This window comes from Saimiri boliviensis, chromosome 3, assembly GCF_048565385.1.
Source record: "Saimiri boliviensis isolate mSaiBol1 chromosome 3, mSaiBol1.pri, whole genome shotgun sequence".
Classification (NCBI taxonomy): Eukaryota; Metazoa; Chordata; class Mammalia; order Primates; family Cebidae; genus Saimiri; species Saimiri boliviensis.
In genome coordinates, this window is record NC_133451.1 from 132,771,895 (window position 1) to 132,789,936 (window position 18,042).

Here is an 18,042-nt window from a genome sequence, read left to right on the forward strand (position 1 = left end):
TGCGCAGCACCTGTTGACAGCCAGTGGGCGGCCAAGCCCGTTCCCGCAGACGCCGCCCGGGGCTGCCCCTCCCCGAGGCGCCGACCCCCGCCCGCCCCCTCGGCCCTCCGCGGGAGAGCCGCTGAGCCTCCCCCGCTCCCCCGCCGCGCGCTCCGCCCGGGCTCGGCCCACGGCGCCCACCTCCCGTTTGCCGCCCGGCGGGGTGAAGGTAGAGAAGGGGAGGTCACAAGCCGGATCCTCCGGGCGGTCACGGGCCTTCCCTCTTCACCCCGTGCAGAGACGCCGCGCCGCGCCCCGCGGTTAGCGCGGAGCCCGGGGCGTGGGGGAGGGGACGGGGAACGACCGGAGCCCCGCGGTGACCCCGAGTGGCCGAATTGCCCCAGGCTTTGAGGAGCGGGGGACGCGCCCGAACAAGGTGAACTTTGGTCACGGAAAACTCAAGCCCGGTACTGGAATCCGGAGCCCACTGCGCGCCGGGCTGGGGAGCGGGAGCCCCGCGGCCTCCCTCCGCCCGCGCCCCGGCCTCCCTCCGCCCGGAGCCCCCCCGCGGCCCCGCTCCGGCGCCCCGGCCCTTGGGACCCGCCGCGGCGCCCCCGCCTGGTTTCTCCCCCCTCCCCCTCCGGGGATAGGGGGTGGGGCGGAGGAGAGGGGCGCATCTATTGGCAGCTTTGTTATTGATCAGAAACTGCTCGCCGCGGACTTGGCTTCCAGTCTGGCTGCGCGCGACCCTTGAGTTTTCGCCTCTGTCCCGTCCCCCGAACTGACAGGTGCTCCCAGCTACTTGCTGGTGACTCCTCGCTGCTCCCCCGCGTCCCCACCCCCTCATTCCTCCCTCGCCTTCACCCCCACCCCCACCACTTCGCCACAGCTCAGGATTTGTTTAAACCTTGGGAAACTGGTTCAGGTCCAGGTTTTGCTTTGATCCTTTTCAAAAACTGGAGACACAGAAGAGGGCTCTAGGAAAAAGTTTTGGATGGGATTATGTGGAAACTACCCTGCGATTCTCTGCTGCCAGAGCAGGCTCGGCGCTTCCACCCCAGTGCAGCCTTCCCCTGGCGGCGGTGAGAGAGACTCGGGAGTCGCTGCTGCCCAAGTGCCCGCCGTGAGTGAGCTCTCGCCCCGGTCAGCCAAATGCTCCTCCTCGGGCTTCTCCTGCTGATATCTGCCCTGGTCGGCCAGAGACTGGGGACTCAGGCGGAATCCAGCCTGAGCAGTAAATTCCAGTTCTCCAGCAACAAGGAACAGAACGGTGAGTCTTTCCCCCCTTCTCCCCGGCTCGTTTCTCGCTGTGTGCGTGAACGTTGGCATTGTGCGTTGGTGTGTGATGTACACTAGACTGCGAAGCTGTCTTTGGTCTCTCCACGTAAATGCGCGCTGCGTTCGTCGGCATGGACTGTGGAAGGGTGAGTGTAGTTTGCAACTTCGGGAGCTGCCACAAAGCTCCAAGAGGGCAACGTGAGTGCCACTGCAGCCTCAGTTGGAGTGAGGACATTCTGGGAGCGATTGTGAACGTCAGTTCAAATGCACATTGCAGGTTCGCTCATTGGCAGAGTTAGAAGTTCAAGAACTGCCTCTAAAAACGAATCCAAAATGAATGAGTCTTGGCATGTTAGACTTTACTCAGATTTGGGGAGGGTGAGGGCGGGTCGGTCAGGAAATGCATCAGCCGCATTAATTGAAGCACTCTAGGTCGAAGTCATCAATTAATCAATAGGTATAGGAAATATAGAGGTCAAGAGACTATATGGTCGTTTTTAGAGGAATTAAAAAATGTGTTTCTCTTGCGTCCTCTCTCTCTCTCTCTCTCTCTCTCTCTCTATATATATATATATATATATATATATACATATACATATTTCTTTTAAACTTGCCTTTGTACTCAAGTCCTTACTGTTCTGGTGGTGTGTTTTTGTATGTGTTAGTGAATGACTGCTATTTTGTTTGTGCTGGAAACGACTTAATCCTGCATAGGAAATGAGAATTACTTTCAGCTTTCAAGTGTACCTGAAATGTTTGGAAAACTCTCAGATGCAAGTTCCCTTGGGCTGGGATTGCACAGAGCTGGAGAAAGGCTCCTTTCATAAAGCCAGGGCAGCTTCAGGGTGTGTAATTTGCTTAGCCTCTGAACCCATATGATTTACATCATTCAATTTCTAAACTCTTTTTATCTTCATCTACCATTATGAAGTCATTTTTGAGAATACTTTGTAAATAGAAATTTTATACTGCACATGAAACCACAATGTTAATGTAGGCTGTCTAAAATTGGAATATTTAACACCCTGTTTACAAGTGATGGCTCTTACTGTTGGTTTGAAAAGGAATATACATGTTTTTACTGCTTTGTGTATCATCTATTCAGAATGCAAGGATTCTGTCACTTCATTAACCATGCCAAATGAACAGAAGTGGCATACCTACAAAATCCGAATGGGGTGTCCTATAGTTTTAAGTCACAGAGATTTTTTTTCCTTTTCATATTGGCACGTTTTGAGGCTTCAACTTTGAGTTTAAACTCTAAGTGTTCATGTTTAAGAAAGCACAGAAAGTTCTAGGGTATGAAAATAGATAAAATATTCTGGGGACTTTTGCAGACAGTATTTGTATTTGTTGCGCAGCAAGACACAATATCACATTTATCTGCCAATATTAGTGTGGTGCTTCTTACAACTTGCTAACACGATGGCACATGGCACCTGCAGACTCCTGGAGCTGCTGATCAAAGGGCAGCCTAGGAATCTATCTCTAATCACAGGAGCTACAGAGGACTGAGGGAAAGCGATCAAAGGAGCCACAGTGCCAGCTGTACCCGTGCAGGAAACAGATGAGACTAATCTTTGTTCTTTCTCATGTAAAATAAATGTCCCGTTCAAAATACTGTTTCTTACTAGACAAGCTCCTCCATAATGACAGCAATGCACAGTATTCCTGGCTTCCTGGCTTCTGCTTTTTATTGTTCCTGTCTCATATCATTTCTCCTATTGCCTTGTCTTATCAAGCCTATCTTGGCATCTCCCCGAATCTCTTTGCTAACCTATGCTTCTCTTGGTCCTTTCCGTGTAGTTCTCTCTGGGTTCCACATGCTATCATCACTTTGTAAGGGGCCGAGAGCTGTCATGTAGCGTGTGGTCATGGGCCACTTTACCCAAGTAGGTTCACTCAGGAGAGATGAGTTCATTAAGCCAGGCCACACATACTCGGTTGCCATCTGAGGCTGGGCCATTTCCATTCCTAAGATGCATGATGCTAAAAATAGCTACTTGTTTCCTAGTCTGTGGGCAGAGGATTGGCCTATGTTTGGTGGATGGTCTGGGTTAAGGATGGCAGCAGGAAGTAACTAGACGTAGAGGAACTACTCACTTTGTAGTTTTTAGCCCAAGGAAAAGTGGCACTGGCCAGCACTAGGGGGCAATATAGAGCTATTTTCCTGCACATGCTCAGGTTGATTTTTATACATCAGAGTTTCAAGATTTGAGGATAACAGGTGGGCGCTAACGAAGATTCCCCTGGAATGTAACCAGATTTGCTAGAGCTACTACTGTTACCATTACTACGACTGCTGCTTCCTTTTTTTGACTTTCAAATTTTCCATTATGTGGGTAATTTTTTGCTCTTATACTGAATTATGATTGATTGCTGATTGCCCTACTGCTGTCTCAATTTTGACAGTTGTACAATCCTGTAAATAGCAACCCTCCTTTAGGAAACCACGTAGAAAATCCCATTGGCCCAGATCCCATTCGCCCAGTTCATGCATTGCGTCATTTTATGAAAAGTCTTCTAAGTGCTATGAAATGTCCAAATTGATGTATTATGACTCTAGGAGCTCATTCCTGTCTCCAAGAACCCCTCCTCATGATACTCTATTTTCTTGAGTATGCTAAAGTCTCCAGTGGTGTTTGCTCAATCAGGTCTCTCACACTGTTCAGTTTTAATATCAACTTGTTGTCCTAAGAGGAGGTAGAATTGGAAATTGATTGCTATAGCCAATGCTGCATACATGGATTTAGGCTGGATCATGTGGACGTGGTTCAAAATTAGTTTTGAAGGGTTAGTATCATTTACACTATTGTTAGGTATCTGGGTTTTTGACCTACCATTGGATGGCAATTCTTGCCACTTTTACTGTACAGTTTCATCCTCTAGTATTATAAGTTGACTTCATATACTGTACTTAATTTTTAACTTTACTTCTGACCCTGTCTCACATATGAAAACAAGAGGCTTCAGATTTAACTTGATGAAAGATATAAAATGTAACATTGACTTGCTTGGAGGGTGTCTGGCCTGTATACTTGCTATGTGTCCATGGTGAATAATATTCATATTTTGTGCACACTGGTTTTAGATGAGAATGCCTATTGTGGAATGATTAAGTTCTGGGATGGTGCGTCTGAATTGTAGCAGAAGGAATCATACATATTCAGAAACAAAACAGAACTTATTTGTCTGTTGCCGGCAGCGCAAAGAGATGTCAGTGACAAAGTTGTTGGTGGAGGAATGGCTCTTGTACTTGTGTTGTTGGTGAGGGATTTTAGTTTACTCTTAGATCAGGTGCATGCATCTTATTTTTTCTCATTTTCTTTAACTATTCTGAATTTAGATTTGGAATATGACGCGATTTGCTAGGAATGGCCTTATAAACATCAGTTATTGTATGTGTTCTTTTTCTCAGGGGCTTTTGTGGCATGCGGAACAATTGACTTTGGTCTACTGGTAATGCCCTTTTGCCTGTATTTTGCATTCATGGATTTTCCGACTCTTTTTATCAGTGCCAGCTTTCTCTTCCTACTGCCAATGCGCCTGTATCTAACAAAATGTGAATTAAAAATGGGAAATTAAAAAATGTGTCCAGTTTCCTCACCACCATTTTTAGGTGGCAGCTTCAAATCTCAATTTTATAAAAAACAGGTAACCACAATATTTAGAACAGCGTCTAAGAGCAAATAGGCTCCAACTGCAGACCAAAGGGACTTTCCTGTAAATTTCCCTATAAGTTTGATTGCGTGAACTTTGTGACATTTATTTTTGTTGTTTAAAGGCTTTTTTACCAAAAACAGAAAAAAAACTTCCTTCTGGTTCTCTGCTGTTTGAGACAGTTGAGGAAGTTGAATGAGTAGAATGCCATTGTGTAATGATGAATTTTGTCTTTTCACAGTAGGCGATTAAAAAGCCCTATTATATGGTCATTGTTCTTCCATATCAACTGTAATCACAGATATTGGATAAATGATATACTTTGCTTTTACCACTAAAAGGTGTTTAAAAAGTGCAAAGGTTTGTAGGAAGCCTCAAGAATGAATGTATCATTTGTTAAATAATTGTAAATAGAGGATGGGATTCAACGCTAAACTCTTCCCAGTGCTACCATCTCTTCTATGAGATCTAGCTCTGTCTCAGGCACTGAAATCTTAGCTTTGTCTACTCTTATTTCGCCCTTCCTGAAAGTTATTTCTTAAATATCTTCTGTGTATTAGCTTCTACTTCATGTTTGTTTTCAACCTTTAGACTGGTAAGATTCTAAGTTTTATCTATAAACTTTTGCACCTTCGGGAGAAAAAAAAATTCTAATGATAAGGTGATATGTTAAATAAGTAGTAATGAATCAAGACCTTCATAATGTTCATAGGGAAAAAAAAAAGTTTTCAAGACTGATGAAATTTTTCCTGTAGGTTTCTCTGTTTGTATCAACCAAAATGGTAGAAGTCATAAAGTTCCTTCGTTTACTTACTCCGACTTTTCTATGTAACTCTGTGTAATCTCTATATAACTTATTTATTAAGCAATCTCTGTTGCTTCTTGGCCTTTTAGTTGAGATTAGCTGTAAACAATCTGTATGTTGTGTTATTTTTCACCACTACTGCCTCTAGCTATGATTTTATTTTCCAAATCTCCCTTTATTTTGTATTACCTAAGGAGACATCTAATGTTTGATAATTATTTAGTATGCACCAGTGTTAATTACCATACTGATTACCAAAATGTTGAAATGTTGAAATATTTCCAGTGAGTTGGGAAGGGACTAGCGCATCTCCTCTAAGACAAATGGACCAACGATGTGAAGCGGAAACTTCAGTGCCGGATACTGCTCAAGGCCTGATACTGCTCAAGGCCTCTAAGATACTTCTGTAACCCTGTTGGCCTGTGTCGGGATCGATCAATGTTCCTGCCATACTGATTGTTAAGCCTTTTGACACTTTGAGCTGTGGACAGTTTGGTTCACATTGGGGTTAAACTTCTATCTTTTTTCCTCTCTGCTTGGCAGCTCAGGCCTGACCTGTTACTTGAAGAACCTGGAGTAAAGAAGGGGTAGGGCTTTTTTCAAGCCCCCTTCCTCCAGCTCTTTTGGTTTTAGCTCCTCAAGGGTTATGGCCTGGGGAGAGTCGTGAAGGCGACATGGCACCCTTGGCATGCGGTCACAACCCCCAGCTGTTTCCCTGCCTCTCTGGCTGACACTAACCAGCTGCTCCCGCATGGGCAGCACCTTGGCATCATCCAGATGAAGTGATTCACTTCCTCAGAGAGATCTTTTTTTCTGAGCACTTAATCTAAATTAACCACCTCTCATTATCTACTCATAGTTAATTAATTAATTAAGTAGTACTTAATACTCCTCGATATTCTTGTTTATTAACTAATTAATTTATTATCTACCAGTATCCCTCATCCTACTATAAAATCTAAGTCCTTGAGAGCGTGGACCTTGTTTGAAATGCTTCTTGTAGGACCTTCAGCATCTGAGACAGGCATGGCAGAGAGCATGCCCAGTGAGTATCTGTTGAAAGGTTCTAGATGTAGTTAGTGTCTTACTAAAGACAGACTATGCTGTTAACTCTAACAATAGGCCATCTTTTAAGATATCTTTTTGGACTTGGAACTTGCACACTATGTGACTTCTTAAATAGAAAGAGAAGCTTGTTCATGTATTGGTAGTGATGGGTTGTGCCGATCAGAGTACCACGTTTTACTCTTGGTAAAGATACATGTTACCAAGTGAGCAGGTACCAGGCAAATGGATAGGTTTCCGAGAACTGATTACTCTTTCAAAAGTGTAATTGCTGTGCATAGCCTCGTATTTTCTGAAGATGGGGACTGTGGTATGATACAGACCAAGGGCTCTTGAAAATATGGCATAGATGACAAGCCCCCAGAATCTGTGTGCTTTCTACGTGTTGCCTGTGGCTCAAGGATCGCCTGCACAGGCTAGAACTCAGCAGCATGTGTGGTAGGAGGAATGTTAGCGCTGGAAAGATCCCAGAAGCTTATCTTCACTGATGTGCCGATTGAGGCCTAGAGAGCGGACTTTACCTTGTCAAGGTCACTCGAGAGCCACTGTTAAATGTATTTTTCTTTATGTGAGAACCAGTTAGGCAAATGGAATCCTGGTTTCAAAATTCAGATACTTTTCATAAAAGCATTTCTTTATTATGTTAGTGGATTGCATGCTTTTCAGATTGGAAGATGATGTAGGAATTCGTTTCTTCTGAAATAGTTACAGGAACAATAAGGAAAATAATCTCGTAATAATCACATTAATCAAATGCAACAGCTAATATATACATATATGTGTGCGTGTGTGTGTATATATATATATATATATATATATATATATATATATATGTAGTGATACTCCTATTTGTGCAGGCATCTGACACATTGGCAAGTAACTGGAAATACTACCTTTAGAATGGTTACCATTATGTTAGAATTGTACTTTAAGCAGGTATGTAGATGAATGATGTTTATTTTAATATTTTGCTTTATTCAATGATGGTGATGAAGAATATGGCTGACATTGACACGCTCAGTTCCACAAAGAAAACTTTTGGTAATAATTTTAGCATTTAGTGGGACGTCTCAATGGTAAAACTATCATAAAAATGAATAAATAAGCCTGTTTAGTGAAGACTAGAAAGTATAACCTATTATTTTTTGAAGTAGATTTAATGAATGACCCGAAGTTTTATTTACACTGTAGTCTATGGATATTCTATTCAGAAGTTCAAGTTTTTTAAGTTCAAGACTGTTAGAAAATAAATTCATGGCTTGCCTAAAATATTATTATTAATTTATGTTTTTAAACTTTTTGTTTGCAAAGTTCCCAAATCTGAAAACAAAGGGAAATAAAATTATAAAGAGGAACTATAATAACTACATTTATATTAAAGCCAAGTTGCTGTGATATTTTGGTAGCATTAGCTAATTTTTCTTTTACCTTATGGGAATGCATTTTAAATATAGTTTAATCTTATTTGTCATCAGATTTCTCCTTAGAATGCATGTCCGTCTTTAAGCCACTCTCTGTTGTCCCCTGGTGACTGAGCAGACTCCTCCCTGGGCAGTTATTTGCCATGTTTCCAGACCAGACCTCTTTGCCAGGCTGGCTTCACTAAATTTGCTCTCTTGCTGTTCTGCTTAATTATTCTTTCATGTTCAAACTCGGATTATTTGATTGTATTTAGCTTTTAGCCTTTTATATATTTTTTTGATTTTTTTTTTTTTTTTTTTTTTTTTTTTTTTTTTTGAGACAGGGTTTCCCTCTGCCACCCGGGCTGGAGTATAGTGGTGTGATCATAGCTCACTGCAGCCTCGACCTCCTCAGGCTCAGGTGGTGCTCCCTTTTCAGCCTCCCAGGTAGCTGGGACTACAGGCATGTGCCACCACTCCCTGCTAATATTTGTATTTATTTGTAGAAATGGAGTCTCACCGTGTTGTCCAGGCTGGTCTGGAACTCCTAGGGTCAAGTGATCCTCCCACCTTGGGATTACAGTGGTGAGCCATGTGCCCAGCCAGCTTTTTTCCTTTAGAATAGTAGTTGGGTTATGTCTTAGTCCACTGAGGTGTGTATGGGGTTGTTGCTGGGGTTTGTGGGGCTGAGGCAAAGTAAGGGTCTGATTCCTTAAGGGAAATCAACATTCTCAAACAGAACAAGTCATTCATGGTAAGTCCAAGGATGTAGATTAACATTTCTACTAGGTACACTATGTGCTGATAAACCAGTAAGAACTGCCAGGAAGGACCTGGCAGCAGCAAGGTTTAGATGCATTTTGGGGGGTAGTTGGATGGGTCTGAAGGACTCCGAGTAAGCTTCAAGTTTGGCATTGCTTAATAATGACTACCCAGGAGTGACTGTTAGGTGCCACATTGTCTTCAGTGTTTGCAGAGAGCACACGTTTTATAAACTCTCCGTGAGATGTTAGGAGAAACACCAGGGCTTCCCTGGCTAAGCAGCTGAGCTAAGGTCCCACAGCCGGTAGATATTTGGACCTTGGTCTGACTCCAAGCCAGGACTCAGAGCCACGTGCCTCTTCCTCCATAAGTTAAACGGTCTAATGTTTTATTAGAACATTGTTTTCATTCAGCAAATATTTATGAGCATCTGCTCTTTGCTAAGCTTTGCCCTAGGTGTTGCGTACACAGAGAAGAAGAAGCAGCCCCTGCCCTTGAGGAACCTGGTCAGAGGATGGCAGATCCTGCCTCTGACTTCACAGTCTATTAGTTTTGTGCTCAAATTGCTATGGGAACACAGAGTGCTTTATTTCGCTTCAAATATCCTCTATTGATTTACTAAGTGGTTGGTTTTGTCTGGAAGGGAAGTTGAAGGAGAAAAGCTCCCACAGAGGAGGTGATGTGTTTTGAAGCAGGTCTGAGAGGGGAAAAAGAGAGAAGGATCCTAGGCTGAAGGAACAGCCTAAGGAAAAGAAAAGAGGCATGAAGAGGCGTGTCATGGGTGGGAGGCAAGAAGCATCGGGAATGTCGAGAGTGAGGAGAAGCTAGCAAAAATGTGGCAAGGTGTCCTGGACTTACACATTCAAAGACCCTGATGCTGTGCGTACTTCCTGCAAGGTTGGCAGTTAACACACGGAACAAAAGGAAAAGCCTTCATGTTTAAGATTCCATCAAAACCCTTTCTATTCAGTTACTTTAACAAAAGGAAAAGCCTTCATGTTTAAGATTCCATCAAAACCCTTTCTATTCGGTGACTTTATCAGCAGGCGGGCAGTGGCAGAGTTCTGCTTTGGTGTGTGCAGATAACTGCTTGTTGCTGGAATGGTTTTCGGTCATCAGGCGTGCTTGGCAGTTGTGAACAGGTTAGAAGGGCAGGCTGCGCAGCCTCAGTTCCCGTCTCATGAGCCGAGCCTGTGTCTACACTACTCTATGTTGCCTTCTTTATGTAAACAAAGAGCTGTTTTCACACTTCATTCACAAAACGGATGGCATGCAGAATGAGACTGGGTAAAGGATCCATAATTGGGACAGAAGGGAGGCAGCTTCGAGGACACTGAATTAAAGACCGGAAGCTGTTACATCACAGGCAAAGAAAACAGGTTTAACACTTTTAGGAGGAAAAGATCTCAAGTGTGTGGAAAATTAGTTCCTACGAGGTTACTTTTCATGAAGCATCTGCATCACTTTTCCACTGACGTTCATTGTGGTCCCATGTATACAAATGCTGGAAAGATTTTGTGATATTTCAGCATTTGAAATGACTGAATTCTCTTGGTGAATGTAGTATCTTGATGCCATGTCATTTTTTGAAGCTATGCTGTTTGCATTCTAGGAAATCCTTGTTCATGAGTGGATAGTATTTTAAGCATTTCAGTGTTTGCATGATACAGATATACTTCTGTGCTTAAATATGCGCAGTTGGCCATTGCACCTGCCCTTTGAGTCACTACAGAGATCAGAAACCATTAGCAACAGAAGTTGGACTTACGTGGTACTAATCTCCTGTTGTTTCTGGAAGTTATTTTGCAGCGTATTTAAAAGGACATCTGTCTTTTAAGTAGTCATAATTATTTATCTTTTTTCTTCTTCTGAAAAATAAATCACAGCTTGTTTCCCATCATGCCATATATATATTCATAGTCTAGGGTGATTAGAAATGCAAATTGAGAGTCAGTAAAGCTTTATAATTTATTTTGCTATGGTAGCAGATGATATTTAAAATCAGTGTGCTAAGAAGAAACATTTGCTTAAAACGTGAGTAAGATGCGAACAAATTAGAAGAAAGGAGTATTCATTTCTCTTACTGGAATTTTCTTACTGGGTCTGGGAAAAGCAGGAAACCTGCAGTGTTCATTTCTGATTTACTGTACTTTAAACCTGAGATCTAATGACAGGCGGGTTTAAAGTACAGTAGAGAACATAGGAAAAACACAGTAACCATTAGTGTTTTCAGATTGCTTTATGGAAGCATACTGATGACTCTTTCTTACTAGAGTGTGATTTGCCTTTGGATTACCCATTAAAGGGATGGACAGAATTTAGGTGAATTTCTTATAATAGTTGGTGGTTTTGTGAGTACCATAAAAACAAGGGAAAAGGTTGGATGAAGCTGGTATGAAAAGCATAGATCTGTTCCTCCACAGCCTGAGGTGGGTGTCCTGGAGGCAGATCTCTGCTGGAAATCTTTTGCTGTTGTAGATAATAAAAGCCATTACGGGATGCTTTATTTCCAATGGGCAGTGACATTTCTACAACTGTGCATATTGTTGCTGACTTTACTTTTATTTCTAAACAAAAGTACACTATCTTTGGAGCTCTACATGAAAAAGAATACACACACACACACACACACACACACACACACACATACGTATATATCTATATCTATAAAACTGCATCTAAAGCTATAAAAACACTAGTGTGCTATGGGGTCTAGTCTCTTGTATTGCAGAGGCAATGAATTTTCATGGAGAGCTCCAGAAATAATGTACTTTTGTTTAGGAATAAAAGTAAAGTCAGTTTTCTTTATCCAGCCTATCATTGATGGGCATTTGGGTTGGTTCCAAGTCTTTGCTATTGTAAACAGTGTAGCAATAAACATACCTGTGTATGTGTCTTTATAATAGAAAGATTTATAATCCTTTGGTATATACCCAGTGATGGGATTACTGGGTCAAATGGAATTTCTATTTCTAGGTCCTGGAGGAATTGCCACACTGTCTTCCACAATGGTTAAACTAATTTACACTCCCACCAACAGTGTAAAAGCATTCCTATTTCTCCACATCCTCTCCAGTATCTGTTATCTCCAGATTTTTGAATAATCACCATTCTAACTGGCACATATATACCATGGAATACTATGCAGCCATAAAAAAGGATGAGTTCATGTTTTTTTGCAGGAACATGGATGAAGCTGTAAACCATCATTCTCAGCAAACTGACAAAGGAACAGAAAACCAAACATCACATGTTCTCACTCATAAGGGGGTGTTGAACAATGAGAACACATGGATACAGGGAGGGGAACATCACATACCAGGGCCTGTTGTGGCGATGAGGGGCCTAGGAGAGGGATAGCAGGGGTTGGGGGGATTGGGGAGGGATAACATTAGGAGAAATGCCTAATGTAGATGATGGGGGGATGGATGCAGCAAAACCACCATGGCGTGTGTATACCTACGTAACAGTCCTGCATGATCAACACATGTAACCCAGAACGTAAATTATAATAATAAGAAAAGTAAAGTCAGTAACAAAATGCATACTGGTAGAGATATCCCAACTTTTTATATTTAACAGTTTCATATATATATATATATATATATATATATATATATATATATATATAGTGAGTTCAACTGTATCTTTGCATTGTGTTAGTCACTGTGGTCCAAACTGTCTGTTTCTAGAAAAAGCAGCAATCAAAAAATAGCAGGCAATTTCCCAGGTCAGAATCTGGCTAGGTTATTGAGAGATACTGAGCCGAGATACCTAACTGATAAATACTAACCCTTTAAAAAGTGTTTTTTATTTGTGTTTTCTTGAGAATATTAGCAGTCTTGAGGTTTTAAGCCATGGTAACAAAGAAAAAATTAGGATTCAAATTATCTCTATTATTATTTTTAAAAAGTTTTTGCTTCACTGTGGAAAATGCTTCTTTAATCTGTACTGATAACTTTTAATAGGCATCAGTTGGGCACCCCATTAAACTAACAGCTTTAAAATGGTTTCCTTTTAGAACTAACATTTACATCCTAGGAAATCAATTAGGGTGTCTGGATTTTCCATTTCCCTTGCAATCTTTGTTTGCAGTCATTTCTGAGTGGCCAACCTACCATAGCAAAATCTCAGAGGTGCAAATCTTCTGGAAGAAGTGTAAATGCCACAAGTTTGCTTGGAATAAATGGAAAAATAGGACTTATTTAATATAGCTGCCGAACACTTAAAACTGCATAAAGCACAGGAAGTACTTTTGGTGTGTAGGAATGTGTGGTGTTAGAAAACTACAAACATTGTTCTGAAAATGTCCCTGGTAGTGGTGAATTATATGAGACCACGTCCATCTACGAATGGCTTGTTTAACTAACCTGTGGTTCTGGGGCTCATTCAAACACTCTTAAACAAAATAAAGGGAATGGATGTAATAACTTCTTTATGGAAAGGCCATAAAAAGCTACAGGGCCATGTAAACAAATTGGGTCATTTACTAGATGTTTAAGTGATAGATTTGCAGTCCAAATATAGGGGTGTGTATTATGTTTTATAGGGTGGTGGCCATGTTCTACTTTGAATACGAGGTTGCAAGCTTGTTTTTGTTTATTTGTTTGTTTTTGTCAAGTGCATGGAAATCCATTATTGCTGTTTTTGTATTGCAGTTGGAAAGCATACCTAAAATTTTGAGCAATTGCATTTATAAATCTGTTCAACTTTGAGAAATGGCTAGAAACTCATGTGTCAAGATTGAATTGATCTGATTTCTGGTAGCATTAGTTTCTTTTAAAGGAAAATAAGATGACTAAAATAGAAATTTTCCTTCTGGGCTCAGACATGTCTAAACTAATTGTAAAATAATTGTTCTGGCTTACAAGAGTCGATTCGTAACTACAACTATGTAAAGTAAAAAATCTAACAACAGTTAGGATTTATAGTTACTGTAACTCTGCCAGTCTTATAATAAAACTGCTATTATAACCACCCTAGTGTGAGATTCGTTTGTCTTACTTAAGGAGTGGGCAATAAGTCCTATCCGAGTTATCTTGCTTTTAGCAGGGCAACTTTATTGCATTAGGATATTCGTTTACCTTCTCTGAAATTGGGTGTGATGATTGTGCCAAAATGGTTCAATAAAGGGAAGTTGAGTGGGTGGATATATAAAAATGTGTTGTGCTACCCATTGATAGTAATGACTACTGGCAATGGGAGCTAGAAATCAACTTGGAAATTGAAGTAAGCACAGGAAACTAAATAATTTTTATGTTGATACCATAACGTTTATTCATTCTATATCTTCTGTCAGTCATGGTTGGCTCATTTGGCCTTAAAGGAAGTGATTGTGAAAGAAATCCTTAGTAAAAATCAATGAGCCTTTCTAAGTTTTGAAAACTGATGGCATTATAACATACTGGCAACTTTTAAGTGTTACTGCTGGAAGTTTGGCAGCAGAAATAATTGCTTCAGCTTCACGGGCTTAAAAAACAACGGACAATGGTGGATATTATAGTTTCTGTGTAATGTGTGGCTGGTTATTTCCTTTTTTTTAAATGAGTAACTTGATGGCCTTAAGTCTATGAAGAAACCTAAGACCTGCATTTAAACTGGATTTTCTGTGATCTTGAAAACAATTCACATCTTTGTGCCTTAGGTATCTGCCTGAAGCTGATGTGTTGTGGAAGATGCGAAGGGAAATTAGACTTAGTCACTGCCTTCAAGTAGTGTATAGTCAAAGGGAGAGATGAGATATGCAGTTAGGTATATTAGATAATAAAAAGTGATAGTATCATGTTTGGTGGGAATTCAGAGAAAGGCAAGATTATTTAGCTGAGCCATTAGAAAAGGCTGAAAAAAGTTGTTAGGAGAGAGATATATATTTTGAACAAAGGGGCCAGGAAAGATGAGCGTCATTTGGACATGCAGAATCAATGGTGGGTAGGATTTTAGGAGTTGGGAGCCTGGTGGATAGATATGCACAGTAAGGAAGTGTGGGAAATTCATGCAGTCTAAAGTGCAGTTTGTCTTGAGGGAGACTTCTGAAGCAGGTTCAGTGGGAAGGTCACTGGAAATAGGAGGCACAAAGGGAGGAAAATTGATATATGACTTGGGCTTGAGTAAATAGAAGGTGATTCTTCATGCCTCGTGTGAACTCCGTTATCGACCCTCCCGTCGCAGCTATGTGGGCAGCCAAATTATGAATTAAATCTGATTCCTAATGGTATATAAAGGATAGAAACGGAATGAAGTTTGCCGAACAGTGAAGAATAAGATCAAAAGGAAAAGGGAAGTCTCACAGGAAGAAATCCCCTGAAGAGGAAGTCATGAAGGGATCAGTGCAGTCACAATGCCAGTAGTGAAGGATGAGAAGAATAGAGCGAGAAAATTCACAGAAATTCACCCATATCATAAAATACAGCAGAGACGGTAGAAAATGAAGACCAATGAGCAGCATAGGATTTTTCCATGTTGACACAAAGGAAAAAATCTTCAATGTAGTAAGTGGTGTAGAAGAATGGATGTGGAGTAAAGGAAGTGAGACATCAAGTTTTGTAAATTAATTTTCTTATTTTTTGAGATGGAGTTTTGCTCTGTCTGCCAGGCTGGAGTGCAACGGCACGATCTCTGCTCACCGCAACCTCTGCCTCCCAGGTCCAAGCAATTCTCCTGCCTAAGCCTCCCAAGTAGCGGGGATTACAGGCATGTGCCACCATGCCCGGCTACTTTTGTATTTTTAGTAGACATGGGGTTTCTCCACATTGGTCAGGCTGGTCTTAAACTTCTGACCTCAGGTGATCTGCCTCCCAAAGTGCTGGAATTACAGGTGTGGAGCCACTGAGCCCGGTCATACATTAAGTTTTTAGGAGAGAAGAAGATAGTGGTTCCAGGATGGAAGGAAACATGTTTTGTTTCTTTGCTTATTTTGGAGGTTTGGGAGAGAGTCAGAGTCGATGAAAAGATTAAATGTGTAGCAAGAAATAAGCCTTCTATTTTAGAAAGTTCTTGTGCAGTTGATATTGGAACACAGGTGAAATAATTGTAGAACTCTTAAGCCACATACCAAATAATCACAGTAGGAATGGAGTTTATTTGGTGGGAAAGTAGATACTAAGTTTTGGAGGAAGTGATCCTTGAGATAATTTTTGACAAAGTAAGGGAGTGAGAGGAGATGCAAGGGCTAATTTACCAATGGTTCCCAACTTACTGGTGGTTTATCCAATGGAGTTGGATAAACTGCTGCAGTGTTATTTTAGTCCAGCATTTCAGTCCAGCATAATGACTAAAGTAGAGGTATATGATATATGAGAGAAATATAACAGAAGTAGGTGTTTTTGCCTGGCCAGTCCATCAAGAAGGAAAATGAGATGATAAGTCTGAGATATGGAGATGAAGCAAAGAGTGGGGTTGGTAAGCAGAGAAGGTTCATGAATGCTGTGGGAGAAGTGGGAATCAAATGTAGTACCAAACGCTGGTTATTGGGTGGGGAGTGACATGTGGAAAATGCATATTAAAAGCATACATCCAAACCTGAACTAGCAAGAACTTTAAACGGATAAAAAGCTTTAGAGATGTAAAAAGAACAGTGGAAATACAAATTCAATGACCACTTTAATGACCATTACTTTATTTTTTTTGGCTTTGATGCCCTTATAAGTGAGACCTCAGAAACCATAAAAGACAGAGAGAAACCCACAACAAGTCTGCCTGGGTCCTTGATATGGAATTTCTAGTGTCTGTTGCAACCACTATACAAATTTGTTGTTTTTACAGTTAAAGCCACATAGAAAGTTGTTGGGGTGGGTCCAAGTTGTAGCACTTGTTTGCGCAAGAGAACATATACATTAGCATGCATATTCCGCACTGCCTAAAGAGGGCTGTTTTCTGTGTGCATTTGCAGAGTAGGGCTTGTGTGTACTCTTATCATGGGAAAGCCCGTTTTATGTTTCCATAATCACTGGCAACATGGACCCGGAACTAGTCTGTTGGATAACTATGACCCCGGGTCACGATCAAAACATGAATTTATTTTTGTTGTTCCCAAATTTTACTGAGAGGAGGAAATCTGCCTACCCCAGAATGAATATTCCTGTAAGACCATGGCCTTTCAGCTCACTGTTAGGTGACACAGAGTTCTAGAGTAACTTCTAATATAAACACTTTTACACTTCAGAAACAAACATACCTAGTAATTTGGAACAGTTAAAACCCCAAATGTGATAGCCTTGGATCTCTTCACTCCCTACCAAGCCTGCTGCTACCTGGAGCCTGGGGTGGGAGAGGGAATGGAATGGACGGGGCAGGATCTTTGATGTGCCCAAGGGATTCGGCATTCATAGAACAGCTTCTTGCCATTTTTCTTGAAAATATGCATACGGAAGATGTCTGTCTTATTGCTGCTTTGATGTCCTGGTATCTATCGTGTGGAAACCTCAGTTCCATTGGAACATCCAATAACATGTATATTTAGAGGACTTAATGTTTCTCCTAATCTGGGTTGCTCTTAGCACTCCAAGTCTGAGAAAGTAACGTAAAACTAATAGATTTTGTTCTGCTAACTATTATTTCTTCACAACATTTCAAAATATATAATACAGTATGTTAAATAAGCATGGAATTATTGTCAAACTAATAAGTAAATATGAACATTGCTATTTTTCAGTAAAACAGTTATCGTTACATTTGTAAATTTCTGCATTCTCACTGTCTTCCCAAACCAGGTGCTGGTTACCTATGACCCAAACTGTGGCAAAGTGTTCTTATTCTTCCTTCTATGACTCAGGCTTTTCCCATGACTTGTCACCCACAATCGATCGTTTACGGAGGTTAATGTCAGATAATCATCTTATAACAGAGCTCTTCTTGTGTCTGCTCTAGTCAAGCTTGGATTGGTGCTTCCAGAACTGTAATATACATACAAATCACCTTATTAAAATTCAGATTCTAATTTAGTAGGTCTTGAGTGGGACCTAAAAATTTGCATTTGAGCCATCTCACAGGTGATGTTATTGCCATTGGTCTGAGGACGAAACTTTGAGTAAAGAAGAGTCTACATCGCTGTTCTCCATGTCTACCGTGATGTCACCCCAGTCTTCTAATACAAAT

The 18,042-nt window shown here is 41.1% G+C and overlaps 1 protein-coding gene across 3 annotated transcripts in view; it reads left to right on the forward strand.

Moving 5' to 3' along the window:
* Positions 1-222: 222 nt before the first annotated feature.
* PDGFC (platelet derived growth factor C) overlaps positions 223-18,042 on the forward strand; it is a 213,499-nt gene continuing 195,679 nt past the window's right edge. Inside the window, exon 1 of one of the 3 annotated variants that reach the window (XM_003927945.3) lies at positions 223-1,249. In XM_003927945.3, the coding sequence (XP_003927994.1) occupies positions 1,132-1,249 (118 nt within the window). In that variant the 5' untranslated portion in view covers positions 223-1,131. The remainder of the gene's footprint in view (positions 1,250-18,042) is intronic. The other 2 variants (XM_074396791.1, XM_003927946.3) reach the window with 2 other exon arrangements.